Source organism: Peromyscus eremicus, chromosome 1 (genome assembly GCF_949786415.1).
Source record: "Peromyscus eremicus chromosome 1, PerEre_H2_v1, whole genome shotgun sequence".
NCBI classification, from domain to species: domain Eukaryota; kingdom Metazoa; phylum Chordata; class Mammalia; order Rodentia; family Cricetidae; genus Peromyscus; species Peromyscus eremicus.
Window position 1 is genome coordinate 20,433,861 of NC_081416.1, and position 23,271 is coordinate 20,457,131.

A 23,271-nucleotide genomic window follows, 5' to 3' on the forward strand; every position below is an offset into this window, starting at 1 on the left:
TCTATACTTCAGAAAAAAGCAAAACAAAAAAACCATCTTTGGGGAACTGGAATTTGGCTGGTTTGAAAGGAGCTGTGAAGAAATGCTCAGCTAGAGAGTTTGTCTCTGTGAATGCTTCCTCCTGGAGCAGAATGTTGGGGTGCCCAGTCACCTAATGAAACACCTTGTAGAGACTGTTCTCTCACATCTTCCCTTCTCCCCAGAGCCTGTCTGTGGCCCTGCCCCCTGGGCTTGCTGTGTCTGTGCTTAAAGCCATCTTCCAGGAGGTTCATGTACAGGTGAGTGATAATAGTTGTTAGTTTCCTTTGTTGCTAGTCTTTGTCTTGAAGTCCTTGGTAGAATTAGAATTAAGTGGTCACACAGATTGTGTGAACACTGAGGGCTGGTGACCTTGTTTATACGGTGTCCCTTTATAGTGCATAAGGAGAGGAAGGCATGACATTATATCTGATCTGTCTTGCTAAAGAACCTAAAATGTACATGAAACAAGTTTGGGTTACTGACATCACTGTTGTGGTTGTGCTGCTATGTCAGTAGCCAGGCATTTCTCTACAGTTCCTCTAATTTGGTCTTATTCTGGTTAGAGGGAACTATCCACTAGAGATTGTGAAGCCTGAAATGCTGTGCTGTTTGAAGTATTCTTTGTTTTCTTTCTGCACTTATTTCCTTTCTTCCCTACCTTCAAGTCCCTGCTACAAGTGGATCGCCATACAGTGTTCAGTATCATCACTAACTTCATGCGATCACGGGAAGAAGGTAAGAGGCAGGACTGTCTAAGGAGTCTGAAAAGCAAGCAGTTGCTATCTCTCCCCCTACCCCATTAGAAGGGTGTATTGTGGTCTAGGGGGTGTGTAGAAAGACCAGGACTCTGAGGAATGATAAAGGCTTGGGGTCCAGTGTTCTAGTGTAGGAAGAATACATATGCATGCACACACAGACTTGCACATATCTTCACTGAATACTTGAAAGAGAAAAACAAAAAGGGCTGCTCTGCGAGGCCAGAAAGAACAAGAGACAGCAGGAGAATACCTAGGCTTTCTGTCCCATGGGACAGCAGTGACCTTGTTCTCTCCTTCCCAGAGCTGAAGGGCCTAGGAGCTGATTTCACATTTGGCTTCATCCAGGTGATGGATGGAGAAAAGGATCCCCGTAATCTTTTGGTGGCTTTCCGAATTGTCCATGACCTCATCTCCAAGGACTATAGTCTGGGTATGTTTTTGTAGCGCCAAATTAGCTGGTTGAAGCTGGTCAAACAGAATGAACCTAAATCAACCTCATTCTTTCTCTTTTCACACAGGACCTTTTGTGGAGGAGTTATTTGAAGTGACATCTTGTTATTTCCCTATAGATTTTACCCCTGTAAGTACCACCTTCATTCTTTATCAGATAATCAGAGTACATGTTGTATGGAGACATTGTTCTAGACAAGTGAACAAAACACAATTTACGTGTGTGTGTGTGTGTGTGTGTGTGTGTGTGTGTGTGTGTTGCACTTCTGTGCAGTGTCTGTGCCTATGTATTGGAGGCCAGAGGAAGGTGTTGAATGTCCTCCTTTATCCCTATCTACTTGCTCCTGACAGACCCTCCTATCTCCAGGGTCTGCCACTGAACCTGGAACTCACCATTTTGGCTGAACTGGCCACCTGTCTCCACACCACTCCCCACTTTCCTCCAGTGCTGGAGTACAGACATATCCACCATTGGTACTGGGGATCTGTAGCTCCTACTGTCTCTTTTTCCACGGAGCCGTTTCTCCAGGCTGATAGACATTGTAAAGTCCTCATGGATTCATATTTTAGTAAGCTGGGAAATGGAGAAGCATCCTACAGCAAAGGAGGGATTCACCTTAGCAGATACTTGAGAGGGCTGCATTCAGTGCTGAGCAGGGTTGTAAGCTGTGGTCTCTGCCCTTGAAGGCTGCAACATTGAGGTAACAATATAAGATTAGGTATCAAAATTGAGTGGTGCTGTAGTACTTCTGAAAGAAGAGTTGATTGTAAGCTATAGTTGCTGGGAACTGACCTAGCAGGTAAGAGTCTTGTGGTTGATTTCTAAGGGATATATGGGATATATAGGATATGAATTTGTAGTTATAGAGTGCATCTCAGGTGTTAGAAGTAAATTAACACAAAAAAACAGCACAGTTGCACACAGCTTGTATAAGAAGTATTTGCTCTTGTGTCCCTTCCTCCCACTCTGCTTTTGATTTCTTCTCTGTTGCTAGACACTTAAGTCTATTTCTTTGTGGAATGCATGGGGATGTGTACTGCAAGCATTAGTAACGTGCAAGAAGTGAAAGCTCTATTGCAGCATGCCAAATGATGCTTGAGTATTAACTCAGCTGATTTTAAAGGGCCACAGCTGTTGTTACTAGACATCACTCACCAGCTTCTTTCAGTTGGCATCCTGTTAGACCACCTCTCTCCTCAATTGTTTCAAGTTCAGTAACCTTCTTTACAATGCAGAAGAAACTTACACCTTTGAAATTGAAAGGCTCTGGTTCAGCTACCAGGTGTGTATAGGGGTGGGGGTGGGGCATCTAATGTTATAATTACAGGCTGAACCACATCTCCTGACATTCTCTCTATGTCACCCTTAGACAGGAGATTTTTTTCTTCAGGTTTTTATTATTATTTTATTTTATTTTATTTTATTCTCTTTGTTTTAATAGCATTCTATTTTTAGTTCATGGGTAGATTATATCTGTCTTTGTTAGGGTTTTTATTGCTGTGAAAAGACACCATGACCACAGCAACTTTTATAAAGAAAACATTTAATCGGGATGGCTTGCTTACAGTTCAGAGGTTCAGTTCATTATCATCATGGTGGGGAGCATGAAGACATGCAGGCAGACATGGTGCTAGAGAAGTAGCTGCTACATGTTGATATATAGGCAACAGGAAGTAGACGGTCTCACTGGGAATAGCTTGAGCATAGAAGACCTCAAAGCCCATCTCCACAGTGACACACTTCCTCCAACAAAGCCACACCTCCCAATAGGGCCACTCTGGTGGTATTTTACTTGTACTGAAATGTGATTTTAATTGTATGTCAATAAATAAAGTTGCCTGGGGGTCAGAGCTATTAGAGCCATAGCAAGTGCGTGGCGGCGGTGGCTCATGCCTTTAAGGACCTGGAGGGCGGTACATACAGGCAGTGACAAGGCAGTCACGTGTTTGGGTTTACAACCAATGAGAAGGCAGAACAGCTAGACTATATAAAGACACAGGAAGTAGGTCCTTTTCGGAGAGCTCTCTTGACTGAAGAGGATCGCTGAAGCAGGAAGGGTGAGGCTCTTAGCTCTGACCTCTTGGCTTTCTTCTCTGAATCGGCTCTGAGTTTCTTATTCAATAAGACGGTTGGTTACACCACTCCCTTTGGGGGCCATTTTCTTTGAAACTACCACATTCTATTCTCTGTCCCCCAAAGGCTTTGTAGCCATATCATAATGCAAAAATGCATTCAGTCCAACTTCAAAAGTTCCCGTAGTCTTAACAATTCCAAACTTATTTAAGTCTGAAGTTTAAAATCTCTCCTGAGATTCATGCAATCTCTTAACTGTATGTATTCCCCTGTAAAGTCAAAACCAAAAGGCAGATCACATACTTCCAATGGATAATGGCACAGGATATGCATTACCATTCCAAAAGGGTGGAAAGGGAGCATAGTGAGGAAATACTGGACCAAAGCAAGACCAAAAACCAGCTGGGCGCAAACTCCAAACTCTACATCTCCATATCTGATGTCAAAACACTCTTCAGATCACCAACTCATTTCAGCTTTGTTGACTGCCACACATTTCTTTCTGTTGGGCTGGTTCCGCTCCCTGTTAGCAGCTTTCTTCAGCAGGTATCCCACAGTTCTGGGCATCTCCAGCATCTTGGGGTCTCCAAGGCAATCCAGGCTTCAACTTCACAGCTTCACATAGTGGCCTCTCTGGGCCTCCATTTAGAGATACCCCTGACACATGCCTGGCTTCAGCAGCTTTCCTTAGGTGCAAAGGCAAATTCTATAACCCCTTTCTTGTATCCTCGACTCTAAAGCCAGAACCATGGGGCTGAAGCTGCCAAGTTCTGCTGCTTGCTGGGGCTGGAACATGGCCCACTTGTTCAGTTACATCTTCACCAACTTTCTGTTTTTGATTGTTAACCTTTACTACCTAAGCTTGACTGTCCTTGAACTTGCTCTGTAGACCAGGCTAGCCTCAAACAAAGGCAGAGGTATGCTAGCCTCTGCCTCCTGAGTGCTGAGATTAAAGGCATGTAACACCACACCCAGCTCTAAGCTTTTCTTTCATTCCTTTTCAGAAGTTGATAACTTAGCTGGGTGAGATCTTGCCCCGACATCTATTCCACTTCCTGTGCCCCTTTTCTCAATCTGTACATTTTGTATTTTATTTGCTCAGCTTGGCCCTTTTCATTATAAGTCTTCATCAGAGTTAACACTAGTAACTATAGGACAGAGTCTATAGTAGGCTGTTCGGAGATTTCCTCTGCCAATGGAATTAATCCAAAACTCTTCTCTTTAGCCCCAGGTAAACTTTTCAGACAAGGGCAAAAAGCAACCACATTTTTAACCAAAATATGACAGACTGGTCTATAGGCCACATTAATATTCTTCTCCTCTATAACCCCTTGAGCCAGCCCTCGACAGTTCACGTCACTCTTTGCACCACTGTCTCCCCGCTCCTACTAGAATGGCCAACTAGGCAGTGCTTAAAGCATTCCAGTGATTTCCTAACCCAAAGTCCATACTTCTCCAAACAAAAAATGGTCCGGCCTACCACAGTGATACCCCAGTCCCTGGTACCCACTCTGTCCTGGAGTTTCTATTGCTATGAAGAGACACTATGACCACGGCAACTCTTATAACAGAAAGCGTTTCCTTGTGGTAGTTTGCTTGCAGTTCAGAGGGTCAGTCCATCATCACTGTGGTGTGCAGGCAGACATGGTGCTGGAGAAGGAGCTGCTGCATCTTGATGTGGAGGCAACAGGAAGTAGACTGCCTCACTGGGAGTAGCTTGAGCGTAGGAGACCTCAAAGCCCATCTCTGTAGTGACACACTTCCTCCACAAAGCCACACCTCCCACTGGGGCCACTCCCTTTGGGGGCCGTATTCTTTCAAACCACCACAATCTCTCTCAAAATAATAATGTCACTTTAAAAAAGTTTGAAGGATTTTTTTTTTTTTTTTTTTTTTTTTTTTGGTTTTTCAAGACAGGGTTTCTCTGTGTAGCTTTGCACCTTTCCTGGAACTCACTTGGTAGCCCAGGCTGGCCTCGAACTCACAGAGATCCGCCTGGCTCTGCCTCCCGAGTGCTGGGATTAAAGGCGTGCGCCACCCCCGCCCGGCAGGATTTTTTTTATTTATGGTATGTATCTGAGTAAGCATATACCTTATATGTGCAGGTGCTCACAGATGTAGAAGAGGGCATTGGGCGGGTCCTCTGGAGCTGCAATTACAAGTCCTTGTGAGCAGTCTGTCATGGGTGCTAGGAACCAAATTTAGGTTGTTTGTGAGGGTATTATGTGCTCTTACCCATTGAGCCATTTACCCAGCCCTTAAATTTCTTTTATTACATTTATTTGTGTGAATATTCATACTGAAACACTATTCCCGGGAGATGTGAACAAATGTCTACTCCCCCCAGATAGGGAACTGACAATAGAGCAAAGTATAGATACTGCCAAAATTTGATTTGGTGAAGCAAATTTTATTGGGGCTCTTACAGAAATATAGGTGAAGGGTTTCTTTTTTTTTTTTTTTTTTAAATTTTATTTATTTATTATGCATACAGTGTTCTGCCTGCATCCCTGCAAGCCAGAAGAGGGCACCAGATTTCATTACAGATGGTTGTAAACCACCATGTGGTTGCTGGGAATTGAACTCAGGACCTCTAGAAGAACAGTCAGTGTTCTTAACCTCTGAGCCATCTCTCCAGCCCCGGTGAAGGGTTTCTTATAGGGACAAAATAGCTAAAGACAGCTGCATCACCAAAGACAGCTCACAGAAAACTTGGTGCCCACTGCACAGCCTGCAGGCAGCTGGGCAGGCTGAAAACGTGTCCTTTTCTGGTGTCTCAGTTGGTATGAGCCTCTTCTAGACAGCTCAGCTAGTCTTCGTTTCTTCCAGGCTGCTTGGCTCCTCTGAGAATGTCTCAGAGCAATTTTTACTGCTTATATATACTTGGGGAGGGAAGAGTCTAGTGGATCTGGTCAGTTTCAGGGACTTCTTGAAGCTATTTTGAGTTGTTTGTTTCCTGTCTTAACTAGCTTGCCTGGAGGTTGGAGCGTTTCATCTCCTTGTTAACATCTCGTCTTAAAATATCCTGTTTGGGTTGGAGATATGACTCAGCCGTTACAAGTACTGGCTGCCCTTCCAGAGGACCTGGGTTCAATTCCCAACACCCACATGGCAGCTCACAACTGAATCTAACACCTTCACAGAGAGGTCAGATATGCAGGTCAAACACCAAATGCACATAAAATAAATTTTTTAAAAAAAATCCTGTTTTACATCCCCATTTACATCCTATGTCTTAAGTTTCTCCAAAATGGAAGGCTTTAACCTCTGAGGAAATTGCTTCACAACACATGCCATGGCACATGTGGAGGTCAGAGGACAACTTGCCGTAATTGGTTCTCACCTTCCGTCATCTGAGTCCTAGGGATTGAACTCAGGTTATCAGCCTTAGTGGCAGCGACCCACTGAGCTCTCTCTTTGGCCTATGTTACTGTAAAAAAAACTTTTGATAGTGTCAGTATGATGAGAGCTGGTACATATATGCCATGGGATATAGTAGGTATTAGAGGACACCTTTGTGGAGTCAGTTCTCTCTTTCCACTTTTACATGGGTTCCCAGGATTGAACTCAGATCTCCAGTCTTAGGTAGCAAGGGCCTTTACTTGCTAAGCCATCACTGACCTCATTAAATCTCTTCTCTCTGTGTGTGTCTGTGCATGTGTGTATGCACACATCTATTCATATTCCTTGTTCCCTCCTAGTTTTTTGAGGGGAAGTCCTGAGTACATGTGATGGGAGTTATGTGTGAGCTTCATTTTCCTTCTTTCTTTATTATTTTTTGAGTTTTTTTGTTTTTGTTGTTGTTTTGGTTTGGTTTGTTTGTTTTCGAGACAGGGTTTCCCTTTCTAACAGCTCTGGCTATCCTGGAACTTGCTTTGTAGTCCAGGCTGGCCTCAAACTCTCAGAGATCCACTTGCCTCTGCCTCCTGAGACTGGGATTAAAAGCGTATTTTTTGCCACCACCCTGCTTAGCTTCAGTTTAGAGTGACTTACATGGATAGTCTGGGAAATTCCCAAAATAAGCTAATCATTTTCTAGAAAAAGACCTTATGTCTGTCTAGCAGAAGAGAGCTGAAAAACCAGTACTAGTACCTTATCACTTTGACCTCTGGGTGCAACACTGAGGCCCTCTACTGTACCTACTCAGTCAAGAAAAATAAACCTCATGGATCTGTGATGATTAAGGAAGAATAAGAAGACTGTCTAGGAGCTCAGATTGTTTCTCTATCCCTATTCCCAATTCCAGCTTCTCTTACAGTTGCCTATTCGGGGACTGTGCAGTGGGGGAGTTATTCAGCTACCCCAGGTCTACCTAGGGTCCTTTCATCTTAAATGTGTGAGTCATTTTCCTACCCTCTGCCTTGCAGTTTCTACAGTTGTTTCGAGTATCTCTTATCTGGTTCTCTTCAACATTCAGCTTTATGGCTTTTAAAAATGAAAAACCCTTTACTGTATTTTTGGTGCAATTACCAGAGGGGAAAAGGAAAAATCTAATTGATATTTTCAGTCTGCTAGTTTGATACAGAAATTATCAATGCTTTTTATGCTGTCGTAGTTGCTGCTTTTTATACAGGTGAAAAAATAGAGATATCCATCAAAGAGAAATTATTTAAATAAACTGGCTTAACCACTCAATAAAACTGATGTTATGGAAGAATAATACCATTTGAAAATGTTTTTTATTTTCATTCTGTTTTGTTTGTTGGGGTTTGTTGTTGTTGTTAGTTTGGTTTGTTTGTTTGTTTGTTTTTTTGGGGGTTTTTGTTGTTGTTTTTTTTTGAGCTGGGATTTCTTTCTGTAGTCCTAGTTGTCCTAGAACTTGATCTATAGATCAGACTGGCCTCAAACTCACCAAGATCCTCCTGTCTCTACCTCCTGAGCACTGGGATTAAAGGTGTGTCACCACTCCTGCTTGAAAATATTCTTAATTTAGCTGACATTATAACTTTGTAATAGAGTGCTTTCCTAGCATCCCCAAAGTCCTGTGTTTTAATTCCAGCAAATGCAAGTTTGGTGGCACACACCTTGACACTTAAGAAATAGATTCAAGACAATCAGAAGTTCAAAGCCAGCATCAGCTACATAGCGTGTTCCACGTTAACCTGAACTATGTGAGATCTTATTAAAGAAAAAGTGTTTAATTTTAGCACTGTAAAAAATAAATGCCTTGCTGGGTGTCACAACCCAATCAGCCACTTAAATCCCAGCACTTGGGAAGCAGAGGCAAATGGATCTCTGAGTTTGAGGCCAGCATTGTCTACATAGTTAGTTCCAGGACAGCCAGAGCTACATAGAAAGACTCTGTCTCAAAAAACAGAAAAAAATAATGCCTAAAACACAAAGATGTGTAAGAGTGAGCATGTCTTCTTGCTGGGGCCTCCTGCTGTATGAATGTGCTAGACTGGGTCTGAGTGTGACCTGTTCTGCAGGCTTGCCAGGGTCATACTTAATGTCTAAGGGTGGCCTGAAAACTATACAAATCCATGGTTCCTCCCCATTTTCAGCCACCTAATGATCCCTATGGCATCCAGAGAGATGATCTCATCCTGAGTCTCCGTGCTGTGCTGGCTTCTACACCACGTTTTGCTGAGGTGAGTCCGGTCTTGGTTAAGGTAATAGTCTCTACCCAGAGAAAGCTCTAAAGAAAGAGTGTCGTGGGGTCTGGACACATGGATCAGCACTTAAGAGCACTAGCTGCTCTTCCAGAGGACTCAGGTTTGATTCCCATAGTGGCACACTGTCTATCACTCTAGTTCCAGATGTTCCATTGCCTCCTTGGTACCTGGTCTCCATGGTAGCAGTCACTCATACACATAAAATAATAAAAATAAGTTTTTTTTAAAGTAAAAGCATGGGGAGAAAGAATGCTCTATTATACATTTTAGGGTTTGGTGTCCTGCACGTGTCTTGTATGTCAAATACTTTCAGACTTTGAATATAGAAAACTTTGCCATCTCGTCCCCTAAAATACTAATCTCTTCTGTAGAAAGTATACTTGAAGTCTGTCAGCTTTGCTATTGTGCCTGTTTCTCAGGTACCACAGCATGGCAGAAAAGATAGCCTACAGTTGTAACTCCTGACCTGAGTCTCTTAGGACTGATGACAATATGGCCATGGTTGGTCCTGATGGCGAAGACACTATCTCAGGCTTAAGTTTTCCCTTTTTTTCCCCACAGTTCTTACTGCCTCTGCTGATTGAGAAGGTGGATTCTGAAATTTTAAGTGCCAAGCTGGATTCTCTGCAAACTCTGGTAAGTAGGATCCAGCTATCTTTACATGGGTTAATGATACTAAAAATACAATTTCTTGGACAGCTGGAGGCCAGTTCATATGCTTTATGGGCCAGGACTTAGGCCTATATGGTTGATCTAAGCACTATGTTGCATTCATAGTGTCTTATTCTGTGTAACCAAGAACTGGTCAGTGCTCATTTTGGTTTTTGGATGTTTCAGAAAGGGTGTCTTAGCCTAGGCTGGTCTTGAATTCCTGATCTTTTTACCTCCACCTCTAAGTGCTGAGATTAGTTGTGTTGCCACTCCAGTCTTTGTTTTAGTGGAGGGTGTGCTGGAAATTGAACTCAGAGCTTCATGGAACACTCTTCCACTGGACTATGTCAGCGTTGTGCTTTCTTAAGAGTCAGGATGAGCTCTTTTCTGTGCCCTGGGTATAACTGTTAGGACACCTCGCCAGGTGGTGGTGGTGCACACCTTTAATCCCAGCACTAGGGAGGCAGAGCCCGGCAGATCTCTGAGTTCGAGGCCAGCCTGGTCTACAAAGCAAGATCCAGGACAAGCACCAAAAACGACATGGAGAAACCATGTCTCAGAAAAAAACCCAAATAAATAAACAAAAGAACTGTTAGGACACCTGGAAGCTCTTTCTGCTGGAGTCCACCATGTACCCCAGAGCACCTCGAATGTGAGCTTGCTGATGCCTGTGGTTCTCTTGGCAGAGTGCTTGCTGTGCTGTGTACGGACAGAAGGAACTGAAGGACTTCCTCCCCAGCCTTTGGGCTTCTATCCGTAGAGAGGTGAGTGTTAGTTCAGTAAGCTCACTGCTGTTAACCGACAGGGGTCAGGCATGAGGGGAAGTAATACACCTTCTCTGTCCTCTCCCTATCTCCCCAGGGTCAAGGTGCTATGTTTGGTATTTCAGCAAAGAAGCAAGGGGATAGATAGACTTCCAGTTGAATGGCAAGGAAGACAGTTCCCTTATGAGGGCTACCTCCTTGGTGATAGTACACGGCCATCTTTGCACAATACCTCCTCCTCGTCCTCTCGTGGCAGGGAGCATAGGTCCTGGTGCCTCTGGCACCATCTGAGTGTACAAGTAGAGAAAAAGACTTAAAATCAGGGTTACGATAACCTCTGTTGAGAGTTGGTAACCTGTTTGTACAAAGTGTCTGTGTCATTCCTAGTGGACAAAGACTTGTTGAATGTATAACCAAGAAAGAAGATACTAGGTCGGGAGTTCTCCTGTCATTGCTGTGCCCCAAGCTTTCCCAAACACATATCCATCTGACCCCAAGACAAAAGGCCGTGGATGGGTGGGGCCTCGTGTGGTACAAGCTCACCTTAGTAGCCATGGGATCTCTCCCTGACAGGTGTTCCAGACGGCAAGCGAGCGAGTAGAGGCAGAGGGCCTGGCGGCCCTCCACTCCCTGACTGCCTGTCTGTCCTGCTCCGTGCTGAGGGCTGATGCTGAGGACCTCCTTGACTCCTTCCTCAGCAACGTTCTACAGGGTAATGGGACCATGGAGCCCGCAAAGGGAGTGAGCACCTTAGAGCTAGCATTCCTTTAGGGCCAGTGGCCCTTTATGGGTGGCTCCCACATGTTCAGTGATTTGGAGACTGCAGCCCTACTTTGTATTGAAGACAATTAGATGGTAACTGCTAGCAAACAATTCCAGGTGTCAGTCAGCAATCTCCTTGGATAAAGGGGAATCAGGCTATATTTGACCTACTCCCCAGGTCTGTGATTGCTGCCTCTCTAGACTGCAGGCACCATCTATGTGAACCAGACATGAAACTGGTATGGCCTAGTGCCAAGCTGTTGCAGGCCGCTGCGGGTGCGTCTGCCCGGGCCTGTGAGCACATCACCAGGAACGTGCTTCCCTTGCTGCTGGAACAGTTCCACAAGCACAGTCAGGTAAGGAGGACTGTAGACTAATTGTTAAACAGTCTTAAAAAACCCGGAGCCAGATATTGGGGTTAAAACCTGAGAAATCAGAGGAATAGGAAAAGCCACAAGCTTTTACCGTCCCTCAGCTTCCCAAAAAAAAGCAGTTTGTCTGCAGGGGGGGGACAGGTGGGACTTGGGTGCTATGATCCCTTTCTTGGAGAGATTGAAGCTCTAGTTTGGGCCCAAATAGATCTGGGATTTCCTTCTATTAGCTACTGTTTGTTCATTTGTTTACCCTCACAGAGTATCAGTCTTCAATCAAAGGTTAATTCTTAGAGTGTCAGAACTGAAATCCTTTAAAATAGTCCTTGACCCCAGTACTCCTTGAAACATTACAGAGCAACCAGCGGCGGACAATACTTGAGATGATCCTGGGTTTCTTAAAGCTACAGCAGAAATGGAGCTATGAAGAGAAAGGTGAGGTCACTTTGTAGTTGAATTACCCTGGGCAGTTGTTGAGTCCCATTACCCAGGAGTACAGCAGTAGTGTGCTACAGAATAGTGAAGATGAGTGGACCCATTCAGAGGATGCAGCACCAGACTGTACTGAATGGCTTGCCATTGTCTGGTTTGTGTCCTGGAAGTCCAGTGGTTTGAGTTCTTAACATCTGCCCCACATTGTGTGCAGCACTGCAGTCAGGGATGGGCTGTAAGCCCTTCTGACCTGGCCTCTGTTTCTCCTAGATGAAAGGCCTCTGACTAGCTTCAAGGACCAGCTGTGCTCCTTGGTGTTCATGGCTCTCACAGACCCCAGCACGCAGCTTCAGCTTGTTGGCATCCGGACACTCACAGTGTTGGGTGCTCAGCCAGGTATATCATGAATGAGAAAAGAAAAGGGAGGGTATTGATCCCTCCTTGTATTATCTGTCTTAAGTGAAAAGCAGTGATTTCCTTGTTAGCATTGCAGCACTGGATGATATGAATTTCTGATAAGCGTTCTCGGAAGGGTGATGGCTGAAAGGAGGCAAAGATAAAGTTTGTGTTCTTTCTAACCACAGATCTCCTATCTTCTGGGGACTTGGAGCTGGCAGTAGGTCATCTGTACCGACTGAGCTTCCTGGAGGAAGATTCCCAGAGTTGGTGAGAATCGAAAGCAGTGAGGCAGAGCAGTTTCCCTACCTTTGTAGCAGCAGCAGCTGCGGCAAGGGCTAGAGTTGTGTGCTGTGTTGATATGGTTGCTGAGTGGTTGGAAAGATGTGGGACTACTCTCTCTCTTCTTGGGCATTAAGAAGACCTATCCAGCCGGGCGGTGATGGTGCACGCCTTTAATCCTAGCACTCGGGAGGCAGAGCCAGGTGGATCTCTGTGAGTTTGCACTCAACCTGGTCTACATAATGAGTTCCAGGACAGCCAGGGCTACACAGAGAAACCCTGTCTTGGAAAAAAAAAAAAAACAGGGTGGGGTGGGGTGTGACCTATCCAACTAAATGTTGTAGGACTTGGGTCTTGCTCTTCAGCAAGGTAGCCACGAGAGCCCATTCTCCTGATCTTCCTGGTGGCAGGCCTTGGGAAGAGAATGATGGGCAAAGGCTCAGCTAATATTTCTTCTCTGTCCCCAGTAGGGCAGCTGCACTGGAGGCCTCAGGAACCCTGACCGCACTCTATCCTGGAGCCTTCAGCAGCCACCTGCTACCCAAGCTTGCTAAGGAGCTGCAGAGAGGTATTTGTGCTAATCTGTGGCCCAACCCTTGCCAGCAAGGCTTCTGAGGAGGGTTTTCACGCCATCACACAGTGAAAACTTATCTCACCAATTGCTTTCAGGGGAGTCAGATGTGGCTAGAGAGGATGGTCTCATGAAATGTTCCCGGCATTTCTGCTGTCTGCAAGCTTTGTCAGCCATTTCAACACATCCTAGCGTTGTCAAGGAGACACTGCCTCTGCTGCTGCAGCATCTCTGTCAGGCAAACAAAGGTAACTACCAGTTACCTTCAAGGGGCAGGGCTAAACGGAACGCTGGGCTGGGGACTGTAAAGTTCTAATTGTAGTTGTTGTACATAGCACTGACATGATAAGCGCTTTAAAAATCAATACGTAGTAATTCTAGTAATATGAAGATAGTAATACAGTAAGTGGATATATATTTATGGTTGTACAGGATGACATTTCAATACAAATACACTGGAAGGAAGAAAGTGATGTATCTGTCAACTCACATATCTGCCTTTTTTGTGTCTTGGAAGTGTTCAGATTCCTGCCTACTAGGTACTCAGCAACATTCAAAAAACTGTGTCATCCATAGTTACCCTATTGAACCATATACCCCCTATAGTTGCCTGTAGAAACCCTGTCTCCTGGGCCTGGGGAGATGGCTTGCTCAGTAAAGTGCTTGCCTCACAAGCACAAGGACCTGAGTTCTATCCCGAGCACCCACATAAGGAGCCAGGCACACCTGCCTCCATCCCAGCTCTGAGGAATCAGACAGGAGGATCCTCATTCAAAAATAAGGTGGAGTGTGATCACAGAAGACACCCACAAACTCAGCCTCCAGCCTCCATGTGCACACACCCACAAAAAGCTCTCTTCCAGTCCAGTGTGGCACCCAGGATCTGCCCTCTCTCTGTTCTCCCTTTCATTTCCTTTCTAGGCTCTGGTAACCAATATTTGAAACATGAAATTTTTTTTTCTTGTGGACATAGTAAACTTAAAAAAAAAAAATGAAATGAAAGAAAGAAAAAGCTCAGTCCAACCCAGTCAGTCTCATTATCTTCAAACAATGAATGAACTGCTCTTCTTGGATTACACATGTACACATTCTTTGCCCCAGGAATTCTATCCTTAGAGCTCTGTTATTTTTATCTGTATGTATGGAAGTTGCACCATGAGCTGGGGTGTGGCTTAGCTGGCAGACCACTTGCCCAGTGTGCAGGAAGCACTGTTTGGCATCTGTAGCACCGCATCAAACTGGGTGTTGTCTTACTGCCTGTCAACCAACACTCGGAGGTGGAGGCAGGAAGATGACGTGGAGGCAGGAAGATGACGTGGAGGCAGGAAGATGACCCTTCCAGAGGACCCTGGTGCAATTCCCAGCACCCACATGGCAGTTCACAACTGTCTGTCACTCCAGTCCTAGGGGACCCTGATACCCTCTTCTGGCTTCTGTGGGTACTATGCATGTGGTATATAAACAGACATACAGGCAAAATGCCCATAGACTTTTTTATTGTTGTTAATTTAAAAAAAGAAAATGCCTGGAAGTGTTTGAGAGAAAACCCCACAGAGAATGCTGACTTTCTCTCCACACAGGGAATGTGGTTACAGAGCCCAGTGAAGTTATTGCTGTCTGTCAGAGTCTCCAACAGGTGGCAGAAAAATGCCAGCAGGACCCTGAGAGCTACTGGTATTTCCACAAGACAGCTGTGCCTTGCCTGTTTGGTTTGGCTGTCCAGGCTTCCATGCCAGGTAATTTTCTGTGCGTCATCTTCTTGGAAGTTGGCTTTCTACTAGCGTTGGATAGCACTTCCTCCTCCTGGGCATTGCTGGTACTGCCTATTGTACTGTCAAGTCCAAATTCCATGTAAAAAAGGATGACCAGGGACAGTAACCAGAATCCAGTAGTGAGAACAGCAGTCAAAGGGATGCCCATTTTCAGTGCACTATCAGTTTATTGAAATTGAGCTCTAGAGTCCAGTAGGCTTGCTAACTTTATAAGATACCTTATCTTGTATGTATATGTGTATATATGTACATTCATACATAACATAACATGTATATATGGGTGTATGTAATGTGTGTGTGTGTGTGTGTGTGTGTGTGTGTGTGTGTGTGTGTGTATATATATATATATATATATATATATATATATATATATATAGTGTGTGACCACAGAGTCATTGGTGAGGATTAAAGGTACTATGTGACAGTAGTGCTCATTGAATGGTAGTTGCTATAAATAAGACCCCATAAAGATAAGCACATATCTTAAAAATTTTAGAAGACTGACATTTCTACTTAGTGTCAAGACTGTCCATATTAGCTAGCCTCATTTTCCACTGTTGACTAGTGTAAGCACAATGCACAATGTTCCTAGGAGTCTTGTGCCCCTAGGTTAGACCAGTGCAGCTTCTGCCTTCTTGTGAGGTTTTAAGTCCATAACATTTCTGCTAGATACATTGACTTGTTGGCTTTCACTAGGTGTGGTGGAGTACTCCTATAATTCCAGTGGAAAGTAAAGGCAGGAGGATCAGGAGTTCAAGTATAGCCTGGGCTACATGAGATCCTGTTCAGAAAATAAAGCATGGTGGTTCATGTCTTTAATTCCAGCACTCAAGAGGCAAAGGCAAGTGGATCTCTGTAAGTGAGTTTGAAGCCAGCCTGGTCTACATAGCTAGCTAATGCTATATATTGATACCCTGTCTCCAAAGGGGAAGAGGGAGCCCTGAAATATTAGGGGCTAGAGAGATAGCTCAGTAGTTAAAAATGCTTGGTGCTTTTCCTGAGTTCAGTTCCCAAGACTTGCGTGGCTCATAGCCACCTGTCACTCTAGCTCCAGGGGATCCTATACTCTCTTCTGAGGACACCTACACTCATGTACATAACATCCCACACATACATCACATATACACATAATTTTAAAATAAATTTTTTTAAAAAATAAATGATTGCTCTGGAGTTAGCCTGTTATGAGGAGGACAAGAACTACTTTGAATTTCTTTCTCCTTCTTTCTTGCTAGTCTCACTATTTAGCCCAGGCTTGACAATAAGCCCACAGTCCTGCTTCAGGCTTGTAAGGCTGATACTACAGGCAATCTTGACCCAAATTTGGGGGTTTTTGTTTTGTTTTGTTTCCTTCAAGGTAGGGTTTCTCTGTGTAGTCCTGGCTGTCCTGGAACATGCTCTGTAGACCAGGCTGCCCTTGAACTCACAGAGATTCCACCTACCTCTGCCTCTCAAGTGCTGGGATTAAAGGGCATGTACCATCACCTCCTGGCCAAATCTGAATCACATTAATGGCCTTGTGGTTGTGTGGGCATACGTGTACAGGTGTTTTGTTTTTACAGAGAAGGAATCCTCAGTTCTGAGAAAAGTCCTGTTGGAGGATGAGGTCTTGGCTGCCTTGGCATCTGTCATTGGAACTGCCACTACCCACCTGAGCCCTGAGTGAGTATAACCTTGAGTGACCTGAACCCCAGGGAGGGAGAGAGCGTTCTTGGGCAGAAGCCACAGATGGTGCTTTCTCAGTTGGCCTTGTACCTCCTGTCTGTAAGTGTGGAGACGGCAAGAGAAAAGGAAGGACCTTTTAAGACACAAACTATTGAGTGAGCCTTGCGATTAATGATTTTTGTTGGTAGTTTATGTTGTTAGGGTTTTTTTTTTTAGGTTTATTTATTTTTGTTTAATATGTATTAGTGTTTTGCCTGCATATGTATGTGATGACTGATGAAGACAGAAGAAGGTATAGATCCTTTGGAACTTAGTTACAGCTGTGAGCCTCCATGTGGGTTCTGGGAACCAAACTCAGGTCTTCTGCAAGGACAAGTGCTCTCATCCACAGAGCCATCTCTCCAGTCCTGGGATCAGTGGGTTTTGTTTGTTTGTTGTTTTTGAAGATCACCAGTGGACTGTTTTAAAAATATGCATTGAACTCCTCACAAGATTGTAGGCTGAGAATAGGCTTTGATTATGCAAATAATTGTGCCAAATTAACATGTTGAATATGTGAGTAACCATGGCACCTGCACACAAATGTGCATATGCCCTGGCTCCTTCACAACACCCGGTACTCTGTCTCCAGATTAGCTGTCCAGAGTGTCACATGCATCATGCCCCTCTTCTTAGAGGGTAACACCTCCTTTCTACCTGAGAACAGCTTCCCAAGCCGATTCCAGCCATTCCAGGTAAGAGTCTACTAGCTCTGATGATGTGAACCTTGGAGTTTCAGTACATCCTTCAGACTCAACTTTAGGACTGTTGTGGGATGGCATAGGGACATACATGCCTACTGCTGGTAAGACAGGCTCAACGGAGCTCTTCTTTCACAGGATGGCTCCTCTGCACAGAGGCGACTGGTTGCACTGCTTACCGCTTTTGTGTGCTCCCTGCCACGAAATGTAAGTGGGCCCATTTGAGACTCCAGAACTCAGATGACCTTGTGCTGAGCTTGGCCACAGGCTGAGCTGTCTTAAGTTCTTTTCCATACTAATCTCTGATGTCACTCTCTGTTGAGCATTTCTTGGAGTTCAAGTGTCTTCTGGGTCCATTACATGGCCAGGTTTTCTGTAGGTGGAAATCCCTCAGCTGACCCGGCTCATGCAGGAGCTCCTGGAGCAGAGCTGCTGCCACGGCTGCCCCTTCTCTTCCACTGCCGCTGCCAAGTGCTTCGCAGGACTCCTCAACAAGCACCCTCCAGGTACTGGGCTGGGCCTGCGACAGGAGCCTCCCTTAGTCGCCTAGTGATGACACTGACATGTTTAGTCCTCGTTCTCCTTAAAGAATCTCTTACTTCGCCTACTGTCCTCAGATAGTCTTGGCAGGGCATTTCAGGGTTCAAGAAGAGAACAGAAGGAGCAGGTTCAACTCATTCCGCCACCTTACTCCATCACCGCTCTATCAAGGATACTGTAGCCGGGCGGGGGTGGCGCACACCTTTAATCCCAGCACTCGGGAGGCAGAGCCAGGCGGATCTCTGTGAGTTCGAGGCCAGCCTAGTCTCCAAAGCGAGTTCCAGGACAGACGCAAAGCTACACAGAGAAACCCTGTCTCGAAGAACCAAAAAAAAAAACAAAAAAAAGAATACTTTAATGGGGCAGAAGAGATGGCTCAATGGTTAGCAGTGTGTACTGGGTTCCTGGAGCAATTCTCAGCAGCCATATCAGAAATCACAACTGCCTCTAAGTCCAGTTCCAGAAGATAATGACACCCTCTTCTGGACTCCAGGAGCGCCTATGCTCGAATGTACATAGCCGCACACAGATTCATGCATACACATACAGACAATAAAAATAGTTTTCAAAGATGCTTATCATTTGTATGTATGTATGTGTACCACACGAGTGCCTGGTGTTCTTGGAAGCCAGCGGAGGGCATTGGATCCTCTGGAACTGCAGTTACACGTGGTTGTAAACTACCGTATGGGTTCTAAAGCCAAAACCCAGTCTTCTGCCAGAGCAGCTCGTACTCTGAACTGCTGAGCTATCTCTCCATGGAGTAAGTCTTTATTGGAGTAGATAGCTCTGTCCTCAAGCACCTTGGTGTTGAGAGTACTGCACCAGACTGCTGCTGGCATTCTGTCAATTTGATTGTCTTTTTCTAGTAGCTTCTCAAGTGCTGTGTACATAAATGGTTTACATCCTTTGTCACAATATTATACCATTATATCCCTTCCATTTTAGGGCAGCAGTTGGATGAGTTCCTCCAGCTTGCTGTGGACACAGTAGAGACTGGCCTGGCCTCTGGATCCTCTCGTAATCAGGCCTTCACACTGCTGCTCTGGGTGAGGAGGTAGCAAAGATACTCTAGCTAGACACACATAATTGTGTCAAATTAAATAAAATATTCCTGTTTGCCCTTTTTCTACTGCTTGTTAAAACCGTGGCCAAGATAACTTATAAAAAAGTATTTAATCGAGGTCAGAATCCATGATAGCAGAGTAACGAAAGGCATGATAGCAGGAACAGCTGAGCGCTCACATTTTGATCCAAAATCAAGAGGCAGAGAAGATACTGGGAATGGCTCGAGTCTTTTTTAATCTCAAAGCCCACCCCCAATGATATACTTCCTCCATCAAGGCCATACCTCCTAATCTCTGAACAGCCAACTAGGGACCATCTATCCAAATGCCTGAGACTATCGGGGACATCTCATTCAAACCACAAAAGCCCCTAAGCCACCACTTGTAACAGGTGTACCTTGGAGTTCTAGAGTTCGAATGTCAGACCCTGACTGCTCTTTTCTCTGATTATAGGTAACGAAGGCTTTAGTCCTCAGATACCACCCTCTCAGCACCTGCCTTACCTCCCGGGTAAGTCCTTTCTGACACATGACTGGGATCTAAACAAGAACTTCCTTGTGATCCCATTTCCCTCTTCCTGCTCTTTTAAAGATTGATTTGTTTTTGTCAGGCATGGTGACACATGTCTTTTAACCCTAGCACTGAGGCAGAGGTAGGCAGATCTCTGAGTCCGAGGCCAGCCTGGTCTACCTAGAGAGTTCAAGGACAGTCAGGGCTACATAGAGACCCTGCTTTCAAGGAAAAAAAAATTATTTTTATATTATGAGTATGTTTTGCCTGTGTGTGTACACACATGCCTGCTGCCCAAGGAAGACAGAGGACATAGCCTGAAATGGAGTTATAAATGGTTGTAAGACACCTTGTGGGTGCTGGGAACCGAACCCAAGTTCTCCAGTTGAACAGCAAGTGCTTTCAACCACTGATCCACCTCTCCAGACCCTTGTCTCTTATTCTCATAAGACTTTCATCCTTTTTGGTATTTGAGAGTTTTCTTTCCAACATACTTAAAGGCTTTTGTTTTTTTGTTTTTTTTGGTCCCACCAGCTCACAGGCCTCCTCAGTGATCCAGAACTAGGCCCTGCAGCTGCTGATGGCTTCTCTCTGCTCATGTCTGACTGCACTGATGTGTTGACTCGTGCCGGCCATGCTGATGTTCGGATTATGTTCCGCCAGCGGTTCTTCACAGACAATGTGCCTGCTTTGGTCCAAGGCTTCCATGCTGCTCCCCAAGGTGTCTGAAAGCTGGTCCCCAAATCCATGGACCTCTCTCCTCTTGGCCAGTCCCCACAGTAATTTAAGACCAGATGCTTTATCCTCAGAGTGGTCTGCACCTACAAAGCCATACTTCCATCCCACCTTTCTGATGAGTGCATCTGAGCTATTGTGAGCTCAAAAGTCTTAGTGTTAAACTGTGTGTGTGTGTGTGTGTGTGTGTGTGTGTGTGTATACACACATGTGGAAGCCAAAGTCATCACACCTTTTTATTTTTTGCACACCACAATATGTCTGTAGAGGTCTCCCCGTCCACGATGTAGGTCCCAAGAATTGAACTCAAATCGTCAGGCAAACAGCACAGCAGGTGCCATTACCTACTCCCTTGCTGGTCTGACTTAGTGTTCTTCCCTTGTTCACATCATATTGATGTATGTGCTCAGAGAACAACTTGCAAAAGTTAGTTGTGCCAAATGGGTTCCAGGGATTGAGCTAAAGTCATAAAGGCAAGAGGCTACCTAAGGAGCTATCTTGCCAGCCCTTCCACTTCATTTTTGAGAGAGGATCTCTCAGTGAACCTAGAGCTTGCTGCTTTGGCTAGATCAGCTGGCCAGCAAGTCCCAGGTACTCTGTCTCCACTCCCCCAAGGCTGGCATTATAGGTGTGCACTGCCACACTTGTCTATTTACACAGTTCAGTGGGACGTGAACTCAAGTCTGCGTGTTCACAGAAAGCACTTTACCATGTCAGCTATCTCCTCTAGCCTCAACCTCACTTTTCTTTAGACAGGTCTCACACTGTGGCGTGGGCTGGCCTTGAATCCCCTGCCTCAGCCTGCTGAGCTGTAACTATAGACTTCAGCTACCACACTCATTACTCATTATTATAGCCTGATATACCCACTTTGTTAGATTCGAGTTGAATTCTCAAAATGAATGTCTAACCTCAGTTTTTCTCCTAAACACCTTTTCCTTTTTCCCCCAGATGTGAAGCCAAACTATCTAAAGGGTCTGTCTCATGTACTCAACAGGCTGCCCAAGCCTGTGCTTTTACCAGAGTTGCCCACAGTAAGTCCTACAGTCACCCCTCAGGAAGGGAGGGCTGTCCTCCCAAGACCATAATGTGCACCCCATTTTCCATTGGCTCTTAGCTCCTTTCCTTGCTGCTGGAGGCACTGTCCTGCCCTGATTCCGTGGTCCAGCTTTCCACTCTGAGCTGTCTCCAGCCCCTTCTACTGGAAGCACCCCAAATCATGAGTCTTCATGTTGATACTCTGGTCACCAAATTCCTGGCCCTCAGCTCCAGTCATTCAATGGTGCGTTGAATCCCAGCACATCCTGTAGTACCTTTCTCCTTTTGTCTGCCCTGACCTCATGTGTGTTCCAGGCTGTCCGGATTGCTGCTCTGCAGTGTATGCATGCTCTGACTCGCCTGCCAGCTCCTGTGGTAAGTCTGAAGAGTCAGAAGTGCTTGTTTGAGAGAGGGTGGTTTCTTGTCATCCAAGCTGGCCTGTCTTGCTATCATCATCCCACTCCAGTGTTGGGGTTACAAGTGTGCACTTCCATACCTGGTAGAGTACTTATTTGCTCTCAAGTGAGATTAGTCACCCAGCTCTGTGTGAGAAGACAGAACTACATACGAGGTATACGCATAGATTCCCCTATATGCCTTGAGCTCAGAATGGATCCATTAAATCCTGACCACCTCATAATACTGGTCATCCTGCCTCTTCCTATCAATTTAGAATCATTAAAGAAGAGGGCACGCCTTTAATCCCAGCACTTGGGAGGCAGAGGCAGGTGGATCTCTGCAAGTTTGAGGCCAGCCTAGGGTACAGAGTGAGTTCCAGGAAAGGCGCAAAGCTACACAGAGAAACCCTGTCTCAAAAATCCAAAAAGGGGGGGGGGGGGGCACATGGAATGTATTTTATGTGTGAGGGCTGGTGTTCAAACCCTCTTATTTAAAAACTTAAACAAAAAAAAAGAAAAAAGCTGGGCGGTGGTGGCGCACGCCTTTAATCCCAGCACTCGGGAGGCAGAGCCAGGCGGATCTCTGTGAGTTCGAGGCCGGCCTGGGCTACCAAGTAAGTTCCAGGAAAGGAGCAAAGCTACACAGAGAAACCCTGTCTCGAGAAAAAAAAAAAAAAAAAAAAAAAAGATGGGCATGAGGCTGGAGAGATGGCTCATTGCTTAAGAGCCTAGCTATTTTTCTAGAGGACCTGGGTTTGATTCCTAGCACCCACATGGCAGCTCACAACCGTTTGTAACAACAATCCTAGGGGATCCAATGCCCTTTTCTGGTCTCATGGCACCAGGCAGACAAAGAACACCCATACACATAAAAAATAATTCTTAAAAATGGGTCACATTTCACTCCCATCAGAGAAGCAGCATTTCCTATTGCTCAGTTCAGCAAGAGTAAGATGATGTCCTCTGACTTCACAGCTACTGCCGTACAAATCACGGGTGATCCGGGCCTTAGCCAAGCCCCTGGATGACAAGAAGAGACTTGTGCGCAAGGAAGCAGTGTCTGCAAGGGGAGAGTGGTAAGCTGTAGGCTGAAGAGAGTGATGGGTCCCAGGAAAACCTCAAAGTAGTGTTACAATATTCTTTGTGCCTACAGGTTTCTACTGGGGAGCCCAGGCAGCTGAGCCCTCCATCCTGGCCTAGACCCTTCTGACAATCTAACCTGCAAGTACTAACCTATGAGCCATCCTACAAGGCAAGGAGACTACTGGCCTGTCTTCCCCATGGATGCAGTACAAATGCTGGGCCTCTCCTGCATGGCTGTACAAGACACTTAAGCGTCCTGATTTCTAATGGACTGTTGAAGAAACTGAGTGAGACTTGTATTTGAGGGTAAGATGTTGGATCTTGAGGCTCTCCTATATCCTATGTCAGGAAAAGGGAGCTGTCCTGCTGAAGGGTGAATGGTTGAGTGGGACCTTGTGGGCCAGGGATGGTGTTACGTGTGTATACCTGCCAGAGAATAAAGGTTTTGTTGTTGTTGTTGTTTTTGGTAATGGGTTGATTGACATGTATTCCCTTTATCCTACATATGCTGTAGTAGCACAGAGTTATGGAGAGCTCCTAGCCCTTCAAAGTAAGGGCTTCTTGAGCCTGACCTCC

At 45.3% G+C, this 23,271-nt stretch overlaps 1 protein-coding gene across 2 annotated transcripts in view; it reads left to right on the top strand.

Moving 5' to 3' along the window:
* Mms19 (MMS19 homolog, cytosolic iron-sulfur assembly component) overlaps positions 1-23,154 on the top strand; it is a 40,198-nt gene extending 17,044 nt beyond the window's left edge. Inside the window, exons 5-31 of one of the 2 annotated variants that reach the window (XM_059258085.1) lie at positions 204-278; positions 687-756; positions 1,081-1,209; positions 1,298-1,359; positions 8,808-8,894; positions 9,480-9,554; positions 10,256-10,333; positions 10,907-11,045; positions 11,297-11,451; positions 11,823-11,901; positions 12,169-12,294; positions 12,483-12,564; positions 13,044-13,144; positions 13,246-13,395; positions 14,728-14,883; positions 16,482-16,581; positions 17,216-17,318; positions 17,463-17,531; positions 17,704-17,830; positions 18,813-18,913; positions 19,385-19,441; positions 19,976-20,162; positions 21,128-21,210; positions 21,294-21,458; positions 21,530-21,589; positions 22,588-22,688; positions 22,766-23,154. In XM_059258085.1, coding sequence (XP_059114068.1) covers positions 204-278; positions 687-756; positions 1,081-1,209; positions 1,298-1,359; positions 8,808-8,894; positions 9,480-9,554; positions 10,256-10,333; positions 10,907-11,045; positions 11,297-11,451; positions 11,823-11,901; positions 12,169-12,294; positions 12,483-12,564; positions 13,044-13,144; positions 13,246-13,395; positions 14,728-14,883; positions 16,482-16,581; positions 17,216-17,318; positions 17,463-17,531; positions 17,704-17,830; positions 18,813-18,913; positions 19,385-19,441; positions 19,976-20,162; positions 21,128-21,210; positions 21,294-21,458; positions 21,530-21,589; positions 22,588-22,688; positions 22,766-22,793 — 2,745 coding nt within the window. In that variant the 3' untranslated portion in view covers positions 22,794-23,154. The remainder of the gene's footprint in view (positions 1-203; positions 279-686; positions 757-1,080; positions 1,210-1,297; positions 1,360-8,807; positions 8,895-9,479; positions 9,555-10,255; positions 10,334-10,906; positions 11,046-11,296; positions 11,452-11,822; positions 11,902-12,168; positions 12,295-12,482; positions 12,565-13,043; positions 13,145-13,245; positions 13,396-14,727; positions 14,884-16,481; positions 16,582-17,215; positions 17,319-17,462; positions 17,532-17,703; positions 17,831-18,812; positions 18,914-19,384; positions 19,442-19,975; positions 20,163-21,127; positions 21,211-21,293; positions 21,459-21,529; positions 21,590-22,587; positions 22,689-22,765) is intronic. The other variant, XM_059258094.1, reaches the window with a different exon arrangement.
* Positions 23,155-23,271: the final 117 nt, after the last annotated feature.